The sequence below is a fragment of the Gasterosteus aculeatus genome, chromosome 9 (assembly GCF_964276395.1).
Source record: "Gasterosteus aculeatus chromosome 9, fGasAcu3.hap1.1, whole genome shotgun sequence".
Taxonomy (NCBI): Eukaryota; Metazoa; Chordata; class Actinopteri; order Perciformes; family Gasterosteidae; genus Gasterosteus; species Gasterosteus aculeatus.
In genome coordinates this window covers 11,340,960-11,357,948 of record NC_135696.1, presented here as the reverse complement: position 1 = coordinate 11,357,948, position 16,989 = coordinate 11,340,960, and the positions used below count along the sequence as shown (strand labels likewise).

General features: G+C 40.7%; 2 protein-coding genes across 6 annotated transcripts in view; one reads left to right on the top strand and one right to left on the bottom strand.

The window, feature by feature from the left end:
* The window catches only part of LOC144383389 (von Willebrand factor A domain-containing protein 7-like), a 30,975-nt gene that overhangs the window by 13,129 nt on the left and 857 nt on the right, over nucleotides 1-16,989 (bottom strand). For 2 of the 4 annotated variants that reach the window (XM_078080577.1, XM_078080580.1), the window contains exon 1: nucleotides 505-587. In XM_078080577.1, the coding sequence (XP_077936703.1) occupies nucleotides 505-507 (3 nt within the window). In that variant the 5' untranslated portion in view covers nucleotides 508-587. Of the gene's footprint in view, nucleotides 1-504; nucleotides 588-1,251; nucleotides 1,509-3,475; nucleotides 3,770-3,991; nucleotides 4,152-4,536; nucleotides 4,671-4,803; nucleotides 5,076-5,664; nucleotides 5,758-5,990; nucleotides 6,144-6,280; nucleotides 6,414-6,530; nucleotides 6,705-6,784; nucleotides 6,902-7,004; nucleotides 7,118-7,199; nucleotides 7,370-7,474; nucleotides 7,662-8,606; nucleotides 8,736-9,024; nucleotides 9,119-9,245; nucleotides 9,391-9,482; nucleotides 9,620-9,970; nucleotides 10,158-16,989 lie in introns of those variants that run through there. The other 2 variants (XM_078080576.1, XM_078080579.1) reach the window with 2 other exon arrangements.
* Nucleotides 11,168-14,721, top strand: LOC144382987 (prostaglandin D2 receptor 2-like). Of its 2 annotated transcripts, none has more exons than XM_078080590.1 (2): nucleotides 11,168-11,308; nucleotides 12,757-14,721. In XM_078080590.1, exon 2 carries the CDS (start codon nucleotides 12,778-12,780, stop codon nucleotides 14,158-14,160), a length of 1,383 nt encoding a protein of 460 aa, XP_077936716.1. In that variant the 5' UTR covers nucleotides 11,168-11,308; nucleotides 12,757-12,777; the 3' UTR covers nucleotides 14,161-14,721. The 2 variants fall into 2 exon arrangements, with proteins under 2 accessions (XP_077936716.1, XP_077936715.1); XM_078080589.1 differs by having other exon boundaries at nucleotides 11,170-11,312.

The window sequence follows — 16,989 nt, the reverse complement described above, 5'->3', positions numbered from 1 at the left end:
AATTTAGTACATAGTTGAAGAATTTACTGATGCAACCTCTCCCTAACAAACGCCATTGCACTTTTTGTTTTGTCCTTTATTTTCAATTCAATTCATTTTTTCGGGGATTTTGCAAACAGGAAGCAGAAAGCCAATTTATCAATATTTTTTTTAATAATAAAAAAGTTACCTATGAATTTTATATAACAGTATTAAAATATTATATACACTTAAAAGAAATTGGTAGTGAATGGTAAATGGTACAAAAACAATGTACTATGGTTCTGTAAGCGACGTGGTTAGATAACTCTTAAAGTTCTATTAAATTCAAAAATAGAAGAAAGGAAAATTATTTTCCCTACAAAAGATATTCCCAATATTATACATTGTAGTGCAAACCCTCTACCTAGAATTATTAAGTTATAATCATAATGAAAATGTTTCGTTTGAAACTTCCAAAATACTTTTTTCCCCTTAACTTTGTCGATTAAATTACCAAAAAGAACTTCAAAAATACAACCTTACCATACTGTCTCTTAGCTGTGATGACTTCAATGACTCCTAAATAAGTGTGTCATGCATTATCAACACAGCTATGTATGTAGTACTTTTTATGATTGAGGGTGGAGATGTAAAACTGGGTGTGTGATCTTTCTTGTGATATCTTTATTGTTCATATAATAATTCCGATTTTACTGCTATGGTTTCCGTCATAAATACCTGTGTGTCTCAAAATTATAAATTGTCCCAAGACCTTGAGGACACTCTATCCTGTAACTGAGTGCAGTGACACAAACTTAAAATAATTCTAAAAAGTCTCCAAGATACCGCCATGCGAAAGTTAAAAAAAAATGGCGAGTTGGCAAGTTGACAAATTATTTTATACATTCTACGGCCTTGTAATTTGAAAGAGGAAGTCTTGAGGGTTCTACTTTGAAACACAATATTATAAAACGTCTTAAATTCACTAAAGGACCAATGAAATACAGTTAGTCCACCACTTTTATGTCACGCTTATACACAATTTGTTAAGACTCCCAGCATGTTCTCATCTCTTTCTCAGTCCCAGTAGGTCACAAAAATAAATGTAATGCTTTTAGTATGATGATACAGTCATCTGTAGCTGTAGTGTTCATAACAAAAAGCTTAACAGTCTGAGCACTGAATCATAAATCCCACTTATGTTCGAGAAATGACAAGAAGGGTTTTACTGTAGTAAGTCCAAAGGTGTATTACTTCAGAACATTACTGGAAGTTGCGATGGTGCCCTACCTTAGAAATCCTTTAGTTCCTGCCAACACCCTGCCCTGGTCAGAATAAGTTGGAAGAACTACTCTTGTGTTAGAAAAATATGCACTGTAAAATGTAATAGCTGTCCTGACTTACATTAAATTAGTCAACTTTACTTAAAATATCTCTTCTTACTAACTTTTACGAAGTAACAGTTAATTGCAAGTGGAAAAAAATGTTACTGTTATGTTAACTTACAACACTTCAGTAGCAAAAAACGTCTGAGCATGCGCAGAACACAACATTCAGTCAACTTCAGTCTTTTAAAGAATATTAAGCAGTGTGTCGCCTACCATTGTAACAGGGGGCGCCCCCCTCACCTGAAAAAAATGTCCAAATAAAAAAATTATATATTTTTGTTTTGCTACTAATGCTACATTGCTACTTCTGTATATTTAATGAATTTAATGACTCTAGTGCCACTGTGACAGAAAGTCTTTCCCCCACACTGCCATAGATAAAGTCACGTGGACGCGAGTAACCATCGGCTTCATGCAAAGTTAGTGTACTGACGAAGTCCTAAACGAAGTCTAGTACTGGTTGCTAATATGGTGGATTAGTTTTAGACGTGCGCCCGGTGCGCTCGAACACAGCAAAACGGAGTCTTGTGATGTTACAATTATCTTGCATGTTTATTTTACATCCAAATATCATAAAACGGCAAAACTTTAACATGTACCCAAAATAACAAACCGCATTGCTCACCACAAAAACACACGCATACTGGCACAATCGAAAACTGTTTGCTTCCCCAAATTAGTAACACCTGTGTCTGAGATTCCTGCAGATTAAATGGCCTACCTGGCCTGATCCGAGGTCAGCTGAGCCACAAAGCACATACAGCCCCCTAGTGGCACAGAGCAAAATTAAATGAAATAATACCAAATGTATATGGCTCCTACAGTTAGATTCCAGTGGGGCCAGTACTCCATTAAAGCTGCAGTTGCACTTGCACACCGTTCTTTGGCCTCATAATTAGGGTTGCCACCCGTCCCTTAAAATACGGAATCGTCCCGTAGTTTGAGAATAAAAGAGCGCGTCCCGTCTTGAATCAATACGGGACGGGGTTTGTCCGAGTTTTATTCAATGCACAATCCCATGCAAATAATCCCAGCCGGAGTCAGTGAAGACTCGTCCCTTTTGGCCCCTGATTGGGTAACTCGCTGCCACCGTCGATTTGATTGGCCGTCAACCTTAAACAAACCAATCAGCGCCAGAGGAGGGCGAATCTTTTGGCGTAATGTCGATTTGAAAGAATGGCGGAGGCAGCTCCAGATGTGTGGTCATCACCAATCGCTCAAATGCAAATCATCTTGCACACATCTTGCAAGTATCCTGATATGAAGAACTCATGAACAACGGGAAGCGTGATGATCCGAGTGCCCAGAGGGATGGACATCACTGTGCTCCAATGGGGCTCTCCGAGGATTCTAGGCAGGAGCTGCCTCCATCTTAATAACCCATCAAAAATGCTCCTAGAGACTATAAAACATAAGCGCATTTTGTATTAAGCGCCTTCTTTCCTGTTGTTGTTGCCTAAAATAGGTCCGTGCACGTTAAACTGCAAGAAACAATACTCTTGTTGCAAATAAGCTTTGTCATATTGTTTTGATTTAAGTCTCCAGTCTAGTCCTTGTTTTGCTCGCACGACAAATCATAACCTAATGTTTAAATTGAACTTTAACATCTTGTCTGTATCCATTTTTTGTTTCAGAGGGATACAGAGTGATTTCAATAAAGAAGAACCGTCCAAAACAAAATGTACAAATCAAGGCAAAAATATTTTACCTCGAAAATATCATCTGCTGCCATGTGGCAAGTTCAATGCCTATTCCATGAGATGTCCAAACTAATACACTATATTTGTCCATGCACGTTATATATTTTTGCTTCACAGTACTGTATGTGCATTTACAAAAAGACGATAAGTCACCCATAATGCTCAGATTCTCTGCACCAGAAGATTTTTTTACAACAAAACTGACACATTGCAAAGACTAGAATAGTATCATAAAAAGTATTTGGTTTGGTTCATAAGAAATATTACCTTTTGGCAAACTTAAGAATGCATTCATGACCTTAGAATTGTAGAACCATCACCAGCTTTACGGTTACTTAAAATAAATCAGACTGTTAAGGCTGACACCAGCAGGCACAACCACAGTGGCAGCGATGCAGGTAAGGTGGGAGGGCCTGCAGAGCGTACAATGGAGTGATAGCACTTGCCCACATTTCCGACTGTATCTACAGCTACAAACTCAACAATCTGTGAGCAGCAGGATGCTGTGTAGTTGGCCTGAATGATGGGATCACTCAGCAAGGTGGTTGTGAGGTTTCCACTGCCCTGGCGTAGGGACACGCTCTCTACTCCGGTGCCATTTCCGTCTGAGAGGGTGGCTGTTAGTTTCCACTTGAAAGGGTCACACTGAGACACGTCGCGAGGGCAATCATCAGCCATCACACTGACCACCTCACACAAAGGCGGAACAAAATCTGTAATCTGGGAAGAGAAGAAGAAAATAAATATATTATGTAATTAGTGAATTGCAGTAAATTTCAATCGACATCTTGTGCATAATAATAATACTTTTTGTGAAGAAGTTCATCAGTTTACGTCTTGCTGATTCAACAAACAACTCATTTCAGGACTCAACCCTGCAGCACTCTATTTACTAGTTTATTTCACTCTTTCCATCAGTATATCCAGGAGGTGTCTGCTTACTTTGGTAACAACAGAGAACCTCAAAACGATGTAGTTGGAGTCAGCACCACTGGACGACTTGGCTTCCAGAGTCACAGTGACATCATTGCCTGATGCTGTTGCGGCAGGTGGTGTGATGGTTACAGAGGAATTAGCATATTGTCCAGTTATCAAGGTGAGACTGTCAAGAGAAGACATGAAAGTACACTTTGTGATTACAGGAGCTTTTACTGTGAATAATCCAGGCATTCAACTTTGATTTAAATTTTTAAAAATAAGGGATAGAGGAAGTTCAAATTAACCAATAAACCAGTTATTGATTTCAGTAAGTTACAGCAATTTTTGGACATATTGGCCACTAATGTAAGCAGGTGTAACAAAGCAAACTACTGCCTGAAACCTCTGTAGGCCTAAACTCAAACAAAGGGCTGGGGTTTCACAAAAATACTCCATTCAGATGTAGATTTGGCCTAAGCTTCAGGCAGAAAGAAATGGGTATATTCAAGGTATATCAGTAACGATAAGGATATTTAACAGAGGAATATTTTGAAACAGCTTCCCCTCACCTGGGTGGCTTGGACATGGGGAAGTTCTTGTCGTTTCTGGCGCTGATGGAGTACTGACCACCAGATCCCTGGGTCATGACACTGAAGGGGAGAGTGAAGGTTTTTCCTGGCTCCATACTTTTGTCTGCCACAGCCTAGTTGTCAAATGGAAGTAAAACAATAAAAAAGGGATATTGTTCTTATATAGCACTAAACAATCTATGTTCACGTGTCTTTAATAAAACAAGAAGCTTCTTGTGTGTGTACACAGAAAGCGAGAAGACCAACCTTGATATTCACTTTGGAGACGGACATCTGGGTGGTAGACTGTCTCTGAAAATCGCTCCCTGACACTTTGTCAGTTCCTTTAAGGCTGACCACAAACTCCCCCTCAGGGACGGCGTCGACAGTCACCAGGACGTCCCCGTTGCCCATGTCAGTGATTGTGCTATTTCTAACAGTCTCAGGACCAGATACAGTTACTAGGGAAACGTCTCCTATGGTCACTGAGGATGGACCTTTCCTACCAATCACTGAGAGCATCAGAATGGCCGGCTGGCCTGGGTTTCAGAGGGAAGAAGTGGAGGGGAAAGGTGAGGACAAAAACAAGGGGAGAATTCTTGTTCTTGTGAAAACATGGACGTTGTAGAGTTTTACAAATGTTTGAGGGAACACTCAGCTTCAAACTGGGACAATCCCCCCAAAAAGGGGGACATATGGTCACTTCATGTTATGACAAAACTGTTAGCAACTCTCGCTAATATACAGACATAGAAGACACAGAGCAGGATTTAGCATTTGTTCAGATTCGTGTTTCTATAAATGACGCAAATTTGACAAAAATGAAAACCATAAGCACCTGAGCTTTTTAAGATGATCTTTCTATCTGAGCTAAAAACGAGAAATTTGTCACCGATGTTTCCCCACTAGACACACTAGATGTGTTACCTTCCTCAGACAACACATGCACAGCATTGATTAAACATTAACACGACACGTTTGATGATTGATTTGATGACAGCATCCTAGAGGAAGAAAATCTTACTTACACCCTGACATTGATGATTAATTACATAGTTTCTCTGAACCTGTACAAAGTTCATGATATGCTGCTGTTGTGAAAGAATGTTATTGCTTAGTAAAATGTACCTGCTTGTGGATGACCACTGAGGACTGCGTAACCTGGGTGAGGTCCCCCGAAGCGCTCCACAAAGTCATAGATAAAAGTAATAGTACTTTGACCTGTAAATACAGATAAAACACATTTTTGGTTATCATTATGTGTGAACAAAAACTGTGAATTGATTTGTGTTAAATGTTTTTGACCTATGGGATTCTCCCTTCTAGTAACAATTCATTTAAAAGAATTTCAGGAAATAATTTTATATGTGAAACTTTGTCACCCGAATGTTAGAATTGAATATGAAAATGTTCACGTCTGTTCAGTAAATACAAAAGCTAACAGAGTATCTGACCTGTGACTTTAAGTGTGTATGGTTGGTTGGAAATGATGTTGATCTGCCAGGTCCCTTTCATGCTGTCAGCGTGGAGACGAATTCTCCACAGGTTGCCCACAGTGTTTATGGACCCCAGTTTACCGCTGACCTCATTATGGTTCTGGGTCACACCTGGAAATTTAATGGCATTCATTCATTATTCTTAAATATCTTTTCTCAGCAGAGGAAAAAAAGGAAACCCAATGATTGTCAATGTATTAGGTTTCCTTAAACCAGGGCAAACACCGCAAATTGGAATAGTTTCTTACCTGCCGGGTTGGTCAGCGTGAAAGTAATTGATTGTGCTGTGATGTAGATTGTGATATTTTTCTGAGATTCATCCAACACAAAGGGAAATGTCTCCTGCTTCCCAGGGTTCCTTGCTCGCTGAAGAACTGTCACCTGAGAGAGATGGGGGGGAAAGAAGAGCCTAATGATTTGCACCTTTTTTATTTAACAACAACCGAACGCTAGATGCTTCAGACAGTACATCATATACAACGAAGTGCACCGTTTTACCAGAGCTGAAGTGGAGGTGTCAAGAATGATATCTGTGGCCTGAGGCAGCTGACTCTTAGACACCTCGATGGCCTGGCCTCCAGAGGCCAAAGCCAGATCCTTGTAGTCTTCAAAGGAGTTATCACCCACGGAACGACGGCGCCTCCCGACGGGATTGGTGATGAAGAATGACACCTGTAGAAATCAGGAAGTCTCATAAAGCCTCATAAAACTGAATGAACGCAGGACGTCTCTGGGTGTCAGTCAGTATTTACCGTTGATTTGGTGCTACTGATAAGAGCCATAACAGTGTCCTTGAGATAAATGTCTTTGGCAACAGCATCGGTGAAAACGTAGATGTTGGAGGAGTCAGGAGCACCGGTGAGAGCCACCTGGAGAAATACAACAATGAAACCTGTCACTTCCTTCTTCATCATCACAGTCTTTAATGGAACTTATCTGTATTTCAGTTAGTCAAGATCATAGTTATAGTACCATAAGTCCTGACAAGCACATCTCAGGGATATCATCACCTCCAGACGCCCTCAAGTTATTGATCTCACTTTTCATCTTTTCGGGGTCTCTTGTCCTAATCATAGGTCCAAACTCTACGTACAAAGCACAGAAAAGGGGTTAAGTACCAAGACAAACCTCCGGCTCAAAGTATTTTGTTCAAAAAACAGTTCATACCGGGGTCATTGAATGGCACCAGAATGTACTCTGATGGCTCGTCCTGCGTTCCTTTTTTGCTGTCAATTATTTCGTAAACAGCCTCCCTGGCCGCCTCGATGTCATCTGACATACTGCCAGTGGTGTCAATAACAAAACAAACGACAGATGAGCGAGCAATCCCCATCATTCTGTAAGAAAGAGAAAGAGAGGTGACAATTAAAGGTCATGTAACCCCAGTGGACAGTGAAATCATTAAGTACAACTTTGAGAGGACGGAGTTCTGAACTTCATACCTCAGGAAGTTATTGTCCCCTGCAGCTAACCGGATGTCCTCCAGCAGCTGGAGGCTGGCGGCTGTTGCTACATTCACTGCAGCGTTGTGGAAGGCCACATTGTCGGCGCGGCGCTCATCTTTGTTGATGCCTCCACGAGGTTCTGCTGTGCTCGTCAGGTCACCTGCACCTCCATGGCTACATTTACCTGGAAAAGGGGCAGAAGGGACCGGCAGTTAAACGGTTCGAAAGAGAGCATGTGATTTTTAAAAGTATTTTAATGCGGGAGTTTTGGAATGGTTCTACTGTTTGAAGTGATCATTATTCCAGTTACTGTAGAGTAGGTGATGACAGCAGGGTGGGATTAGAAGACACAGCAGAACGGCAGGTTTTAAGAAAGCCTCAGTGGGATGAATTGAGAGAAATGAATGACTAACGTTTTAAGTATATATAGAGAAAACAGGATATAGAATAATAATAATAGTTAATAACAAACTATTAAAGAAGCTAAAGTTAAGATCATTGGGTAACAGTATAGAGAGAAGCATTTCAATTAACCACAATTGGGGAATGAGAAAGAAAATTTTAGCCTGGAGTGGGGTCTATGGTTCTGGGAATATCTCTAATATCTAAGAAATAAATTGAAGAAGCCAACCAGCTGCTGGAAAAAGATGAATATGCAATTAAGCTGCAACTCCGTTCACTTTGCACTAAATAAAATGGTCTATATATAAATCAGGTGTAATTGTAAAGATCATCTCTGTCTCATAGAGGTAAGTTTTTATTCATAAAACAAGGTTTGAAAAAAATGGAAAATAACCAAAACGCAAGAAAGCATATGATTCATTATGGAAAGTGGGAGTTAAAATTGAATTTTTAGGAATATCATGTCAATTTTGTTTGGAATTAGACCAGGTCGGCCTGATCTGAAGTATTAAGAATTATAGCCAATCATCTAGCAGATGGTCTCATCCACTTATTTTCCCATAAAAGGTTCTTCGGATTGGAAAAATTTAATATTCCTCTTCTTGCTATCGTTGTCTTCCATGTATACATGTAATACTGTTGTCGAAAAAATTACTAGCTGTGGAAATTCTTTTTTTTACCTTTGAGCAGGATTATAATGTGTATTTAAAACAGTTTTCACTGATACCTTTGGGCTTGTCAGCTGATAGGATTCCCATGTAACCTGATGTGAGTTTTTTCTCTTTCAGAATGTTGGGCAGGATGGAATTTGGACACTTTCCACTTGCACAGTCATTGCAGGTGGCAGTGCCGACATCTATACATGAAAAAGGTACACACAATCCACAGTTAGTCATCTTGGGGTTGGTCTTCGGTTAACTGAAACTAATCCACACAGAGTAGCCAATCAGATTGAAGTACATTTTGTGACTCTAGCATGGCCAAATGACAAAACAACACACTCTACTCTTTTCCCGTTGGATATACTCCTTGGTGGAAGTATATACAAAATCTAAAAATATGTGTATATAGTCTACTTTACGTTACCTAATCCACAGAAATATTTTTACATTAATGATCACTGTGTAGGAGACAGACACACAGACCTGCCAGGTTTTCCAGAGGAAGGTCCGGGCGTATGAGGTTAATGTATGGCTCGGTATATCCCAGCTCCACCCAGTTACTGTGGCTGTAGAAGTCCTGATAGTTAATGGAAAAACACACATTAGCACTTTCATACATAGACAGTTATTTCTTTATTATTTCTCTCTCGTTCTGCCTCATTTAACACTTTCTATACACAGCTGATTCTTTCCACCCCTACTACCTGAAGTGTATGAAGGACACGGCCCAGTGTTTCTCTGGCTGCTTGGAAGTTCTCTTTGCGAATGTTCGCCTTAATGGCCACCAGGCCCTCGATGATCAGGCCACGTCCCTCTAGAAAGGCCTCTGAGTTGAAGTGGTGTGGAGCACTGAAATAAATGTAAAAGAAAATCATTTTTAATGCTTAGCAGCGCACGCTGACCTATATTATATTGCCCTGCATAACAGATTTTTCTCCCACCTGTTGACAAAGTCGCGGTCTACTAGTCCATTCTGGGTGTAGATCTCCTGAAGAGCAGACTTAAACTTGGCACCAGACACGTCTCCTGTCGCTGTGGGATCCAGACATGCCTGGACCAGCTCTACAGGAGACGAACCCTGTAGCCAGAGGTCAAAGGCTAGAGGTTACAACTCCAGAATGCAGGGTTCACTTAAGTGTTTACAACAACAAGTCGTACTGTATATGTGGGGCCCACATTGATGCTGGACACAAAAATAGGAATTGGACAAATGACACCCCCCCATATTCTCATGTATTCTCAATTATTTTCTTAGATTTTTTAATAATTTAGGTCAATGTTTGGTTGGTCATAATGAGTGAAGTTCATACAGGCACCTCAGCCAGCTGAAGGGTCTTTTATGAATGCGAGGAGAACATTATGTACTTGTATGTTTTTCTGTTTGTTGTCTGTGAGTATGTTTATGCACGTTTGTTAACTTCCATCCTACCGTGATTTTGAAATCTTGACCAGTTGCTTCAGCCACCGCCCGACATGTCTCTGTCACTTTTTGAATTAGAGACATTCTTGATATGCTGACATGATCGGGACCGTTACTCCGGGAGAGAAAGCCCCATGTGGGCCCTGATAAGACCAAAGTCAGCAAGAAAGTGCCCAGCATGTAAGTCATGATAAATCTACAGCAAGGGAGAGAGAATATAGAGTTACAATGCTGGTTAAATTATACATTAAAAAAAAATTGTACCAAAAGCTGAAAGCCAACTGGACAATAGTTTCCGATAAACACATTGATACACACATGAATAAATAGTCAATTCAAAAAAAAATGAAGTGAATATTATAAATCAATAAATATATATAATAAAAATAAATGAATTACTTTTTAGTTAATGTAATTGAAAATATGTTGCAACGAGTGAATATGTCGCTGCAGTTGGTCATTTAAGAAAACTTATTTTTTCAAATGAATTGAATTCAAAATGTTCTATTAAATGTCAAATTTAGCTATGGTCCCATTAACGGACCCCAACCACCACAGAAGAGTATTCTTTCACTTTCATCTCCAATGTTTTACTAGTTAAAAGTACATTTGTTAACTATTCAGATGTGAATATGAAGATGAATCCATGCATTTAAATATACCTTTTCTCCATTTTTACTGTGTAGAAAAGTGAGTACAAAACAAGTGGAGCCATGTATGTGGACACATAAACAACCAATATAAATTACAACGACGGATGACATAAACAAACTGGACAAAATCAATCTGAGGAGCAAAATGTATATTGATGAATACGTGTGTCTAAACCTTTTGCGATCAGGTAGCTGAGTGAGGAGTGTTGAATGACACTCTGTGGAAATTAAGCTCCAGGTATAAATTAACATTCCAAGTAGTCACTTTCCCCAATGCTGTTCTTGGGTTAATTGACACTTCTCAGTTGACGCGTTGTGTCATCATTATCAGTATACAATATGTTTTAGGGGAACTAGTTCAAACAAGTCCAGCAGACAATGATACATCAAAGATATCATATTTCACTCTCTTACTGCTGTCACATTCCTGTATGCAAATTCCCAGTGTCTCTCTATTGCTTTTAAATTATATTTTCCCATCGCTCAGCAGATGTCCTGTCAGTTTAAAGGGTGGAGCAAGGGGAGGTATGTCTGCAATAGGGATTCAGTGAGTGTCTACATGGCACGAGAGACATGACTTTTAGTACAAAGAGGAATGGGACGCATAAGGAATTCATTATGAAACATTAAACTCCCTCTCTCCTAACATGCGTGGCAGGCCTACTTCTGTCCACGCTGACAAAATACATCCATCGTAGGTATGTTTTTCAATTGCATTAAATTTACAGCTCAGTTTCATATCATGTGATTAAACACAGAGATACTGCACCCAATCATACGTGGTGTTTACTTACAGCTAGCAGGGTTGATGATTTATTTCTATTATACATCTCTAAAACATGTATATATGTTTTATATGTAAATGAGTAGATTCTGATGTAAGATACGGTCTCAACTTCAATCCCGCTGCACCGGAGAAGCAGGTATCTGTGGATATATCTAGCATTGGATGTGGGGCTGACTGACTACAATGTCTTTTGTTTGTCTTGTACTTACACTCTATAGTCAGTTTATCACCAGGTTTATCTACCTAGGCACATACGGTATATCTTTTTTAAAAAGAGCAGTACAATTATTGCTTCCTTCATAGAAGTAATACTGTTAAAAATGCCTGTTGAAACGGTTTAAAGTGAGGTGTTGATTCATCTTTATGTTTTCTATGGAACTGTTGCACTGTCTCTTCATAGACGTGTTGAGACGTGTCTCTAACATGTAAATGGGTGTAGGGGGAATATAATGTGTATGACAAAAATAGGTCAGTTGATCATTTGTAATAAATGTCAAAAGCAGAGCAGCAGCGAGTGGTTACAGTGTCAAACGCGTAGAGATGTGGAGCCAACTGCTATGTCAATATCGACAACATGAAAGAGCACTACTACAATTGTGTACGTTGACAACTTGCCGGGAAAGTCTTTGACATACTCTCACAGTATTTGCTTAACTAACGAGCTGGTATGTGGTCAGACCACTGGAACAGGATTAGACATGTTTGAAAGGGACAGTGTAGTGTGTGTGTTCCCTTTCTATGTCGGGTTACAAGACAATGTGGAATGTGGAGAGATGATACTGATGAATATAATATTTGATATTGTGTGAGACTCGTTTGCAAACCTACTAGGTAATATATGAAGCTGTTTCCCCTAGAAAATCCCCAGATAGCCCCTCTATTGTGTTAGTGTGTTGTGCCACTTGAAAGGCTGCATTAAAGGATGCTAACGTGTGGAATGTCCTGGCACAATGTGGACCATGGGAGACCGAAGGCGCACTAGCATTCTGCTAACAATAATAATTATGTTCAAGAAGGTTCATCTCCTGTAGTCATGTCCGCCATGCCGTTATTTTCATTTAACTTAATTGTATTTGATACAATTGTATTTATTTTCATGTTAGTAAAAATAGATTTGTAATTCAACTTTAGGTTAACTGAGGTTATTTTAGGGTGCTCATGTCATTGTTGTATATCATTAGAAAAGCGAGTGCTGATCTATCAGCAAATCCATTGTTCATATCATCGCCCATCATTGTTTTAGTTTAGTAATTGTTTTTTTACTAAACAACCATAAAAGTATCCATCAGCCCCAGTCAAAAGACGTGTGCTCCAAAATTCTGAACCCTAAATGATTTTCATCATCTCTCCATTAGCTATTATCTTTCAGATCAGCAATGTCAAACACAACCCCCATCTCGGATACCTCAGAGGGACAGCCAATCTGTCCCCTGCTACAGCTGATGAAGGAGCACAGACTCAACAACAACACACAGGTCAACTTGGTCATCGTTTTCATCCATGGTCTGGTCTCCTGCCTGGGAATCCTGGAGAATGCTGTCATCCTCTGGGTGGTGGGCTTCCGCCTGCGGCGCCGCACGGTGGCGTCCGTCTGGGTGCTGAACCTGGCCACGTCTGACTTCCTGGCAACTCTAACGCTGCCCCTCTTCACCTTCTACCTTTGGTCGTCTCATAGCTGGGAGCTGGGTAGCCTACTTTGCCAAACGCAGGCTTCCATCTTCTTTCTGAACATGTTTGTGTCAGCTTTCCTGCTGGCAGCCATATCAGTGGACCGCTACCTTCTGGCAGCCAAGCCGGTGTGGAGCTGGAATCATCGCTCAGTGGCAGGAGCATGGAAGGTGTGCGTGTTGGGATGGCTGTGGGCCGTCATTAATACAATACCGTACTTTCTCTTCCGCTCAGTTACAGAGAAAGAGGACGGGAGGAAACTGTGCTATCATAATTTTGCCTTGTATACATCGTCTCTGGAGAGAGATTGCAAAGTGAGGCAAGCAGCAACAGCCATCTCCAAGTTGCTTTTCGCATTCCTGTTTCCCCTGATGGTCATTGCAGGGAGCTACATCCAAATTGTTCTCAGCCTGAGGAACAGGAGCAGAAGGAGGAAGCAGAGTGCCAGCCGGCCCACTAATACACTAATTTCCTCCAACAAAGATGGGGCATCTGGAACTCCAAATACCCCTACAACCATCAAAAACACTAATATCATTCTCAACCCTCTGGCCTCCGACTCATCTTCACACCTGACACCTGCTACCCTTTCCCCCACCGCCTCCAATCAGACACATCACAGTCAGATGTCCCAGAGTTTCACCAAGATGGTGACATTTGTGATTGCAGCATTTGTCCTGTGCTGGGCCCCCTATCACATCCTCTGCGTGGTTGAAGTGACAGCCCATTATTGGCTCAAAAATCTCAACCTGGTGGAGGTGGGACTGCCCTTGGCAACGACCTTTTCGTTCTTGAACCCTGTGTTGAACCCCGTCTTATACGCCTTCAGCTGTCCCAACTTCTGTGTGAGAATACGGCAGAGTCTGGGTGCGGCGTTTGACGGTCTGGTAGAAGAGGAAGGTGGGTTGCTGATGGTGCCGGGGAAAAGTTTAAGAGCTCATGTCAGACGTATGAGCATTCGAGGGTCCGCAAAGCGTTCACAATCCCCCCTTCAATCACCTGACAGTCAACCGCCCGTTCCTCTGCCTTTTCGACGTCTAGGCCTCAAAGACGCTCTCATGCAGCATTCAACACAACCATCAGAAGATTAAGTGCAACACGGCTGTTTTTAATTGAGTGGAAATCAATCAAGAATCATGTGTTCAACGGCCGTCCTATGATCTAATGCACCAAAGCTGTGGACACAAAAAAATGGTTGTTGAATTACTTGTATAACGTATAGTTGTAGTAGCGTTGTAAGCCATAAGAGGAGCTGGCTCTATAAGGACAGAAATGTCTGTTGCTTTGTCCATCCGGCATGTTCTTCCAAACTAAAATATCGTAATTGTTGGATGGATTGTTGTGAAAATGTTGGCAATATTTTTTGTAGCCAGTTGTTGAATCTTATTAAGTAGTAATCCCCTAATATTTTCTCTAGTGCCACCATTTGTAACATCCTCAACATGTTAGCTAGAGGATGGTAGTATTTAGCTTGATGTCTGTTTCGCCTCACAGAGCAGAAAGATTATGTATAGGAACGTACTAATAATTGCCTTTTGACTTTATTTAATGTTGTCAAAATGGCCTTACTCATGACATGTATGTAATCTCTTTTCGCTTGTTTGTGCGCTTTGGTATTAAATTATATGTATTAAATACATTTTGTTTCACCAAATAATGTTTTTTACTTCAACATGTATTTAAATAGAACATGAGGAGAATAGTAAGCAAACGGTTGACGTGATAAACGTGTCCTGCTGCGTTGTTCTAATACCGATTTCAGCCACTAGACAGCAGTACATCCTCAATTACATAATCAGACATAACATGAAATGTAGGATTATGCTTTCTAGACAGTGTAATCCAGGTGAATTTTAAAATTGAACTCTTGAACGTCTGAACAATTTTTTGAGAGATTGTATTTAATCATTTCTTTTTGATTGAGTGTTTCAATGTTGTCACATTTGTGTGGTTCTATCACACACAATTGGATCCAACCCTGCACACAGAGGCTGAGGTGTAATGTAGGCCACTGCCGCATGGGATTACCATAGAGGTAGTTGTAATTTAGAGAGAATATTAGAGAGAAGATCCAGAATGTAAAGACAGCGGGATTAAACCTAACGGACCAAACTGGCATGCAAAGCTCCACTTTCCTCTCAGCCATTCAGTTAAGATTATTTAGGCTCTTTCTTGCTTTGGAATTATTTCTTCTTTCTCCCCTTCTGTGTCATGTACTTTATGTAAAGTTGGCAGATTGAGCTCAAATTGTAAAAAAAAAAAAAAAAGGAAGGTGGGAAGAATTTAAGAACAAAATTGTCACCACATGCATCCTATAAGCAGTTTTACAATCAGTGGCATTAAATAATATGATTTCAGAACAAGAATTTAAGAAAAGTTCAGTTAAGATGTAAATCAAATTTGGCCACATAGTCATAAATAATTATAGCTTTACTCTTTAATTTACTACATGGGTTAGTTAAACCACTCCAATTTAGAGTAAATTAAAAGGAAATTAGTAATCTAGTAGTATTACTAATTCCCTTTAATGAACACAAAATTATAGTATACAGTGCATCCGGAAAGTATTCACAGCGCTTCACTTTTTCCACAATTTGTTATGTTACAGCCTTATTTCAAAATTGATTAAATTCATTATTTTCCTCAACATTCTACACACAACAACCCATAATGACAAAGTGAAAACTGTTTTTTGCAAATTTTTGCAAATCTGTTCAAAATAAAGAACGAAAACATAACATGTACTTAAGTATTCACAGCCTTTGCCATGACACTCAAAATTTAGCTCAGGTGCATCCTGTTTCCACTGATCATCCTTCAGATGTTTCTACAACTTGATTGAGTCCACCTGTGCTAAATTCAGTTGATTGGACATGACTGAGAAAGGCACACACCTGTCTATATAAGGTATCACAGTTGACAGTGCATATCAGAGCATAAACCAAGCCATGAAGTCCAAGGAATTATCTGTAGACCTCCGAGACAGAATTGCATCGAGGCACAGATCTGGCGAAGGGTACAGAAAGATTTCTGCAGCATTGAAAGTCCCAAATAGCACAGTGGCCTCAATCATCCGGAAATGGAAGTAGTTTGGAACCATCAGGACTCTTCCTAGAGTTGGCCGCCCAGCCAGACTGAGTGATCGGGGGAGAAGGGCCTTAGTCAGGGAGGTGACCAGGAACCAGATGGTCACTCTGACAGCTCCAGCGTTGTTATATGAAGAGAGGAGAACCTTCCAGAAGGACAACCATCTCTGCAGCACTCCACAAATCAGGCCTGTTTGGTAGAGTGGCCAGATGGAAGCCACTCCTCAGTAAAAAGCACATGACAGCCCGCCTGGAGTTTGAAAAAAAGCACCTGAGGGACTCTCAGACCATGAGAAACAAAATTCTCTGGTCTGAACTCTTTGGCCTGAATGCCAAGCGTCATGTCTGGAGGAAACCAGGCACTGCTCATCACCTGGTCAATACCATCCCTACAGTGAAGCATGGTGGTGGCAGCATCATGCTGTGGGGATGTTTTTCAGCGGGAGGAACTGGGAGACTAGTCAGGATTGAGGGAAAGATGAATGCAGTAATGTACAGAGACATTCTCGATGAAAACATGCTCCAAAGCGCTCTGGACCTCAGACTGGGGCGACGGTTCATCTTCCAACAGGACATCAACCCGAAGCACACAGCCAAGATAATAAAGGAGTGGCTTCGGTACAACTCTGTGAATGTCCTTGAGTGGCCCAGCCAGAGCCCTGACTTAAACCCGACTGAACATCTCTGGAGAGATCTGAAAATGGCTGTGCACCGACGCTCCCCATCCAACCTGATGGAACTTGAGCGGTTCTGCAAAGAAGAATGGGAGATACTTCCCAGAAATAGGTGTGCCACGCTTGTGAAATCATCCCCAAGAAGACCTGAGGCTGTAAT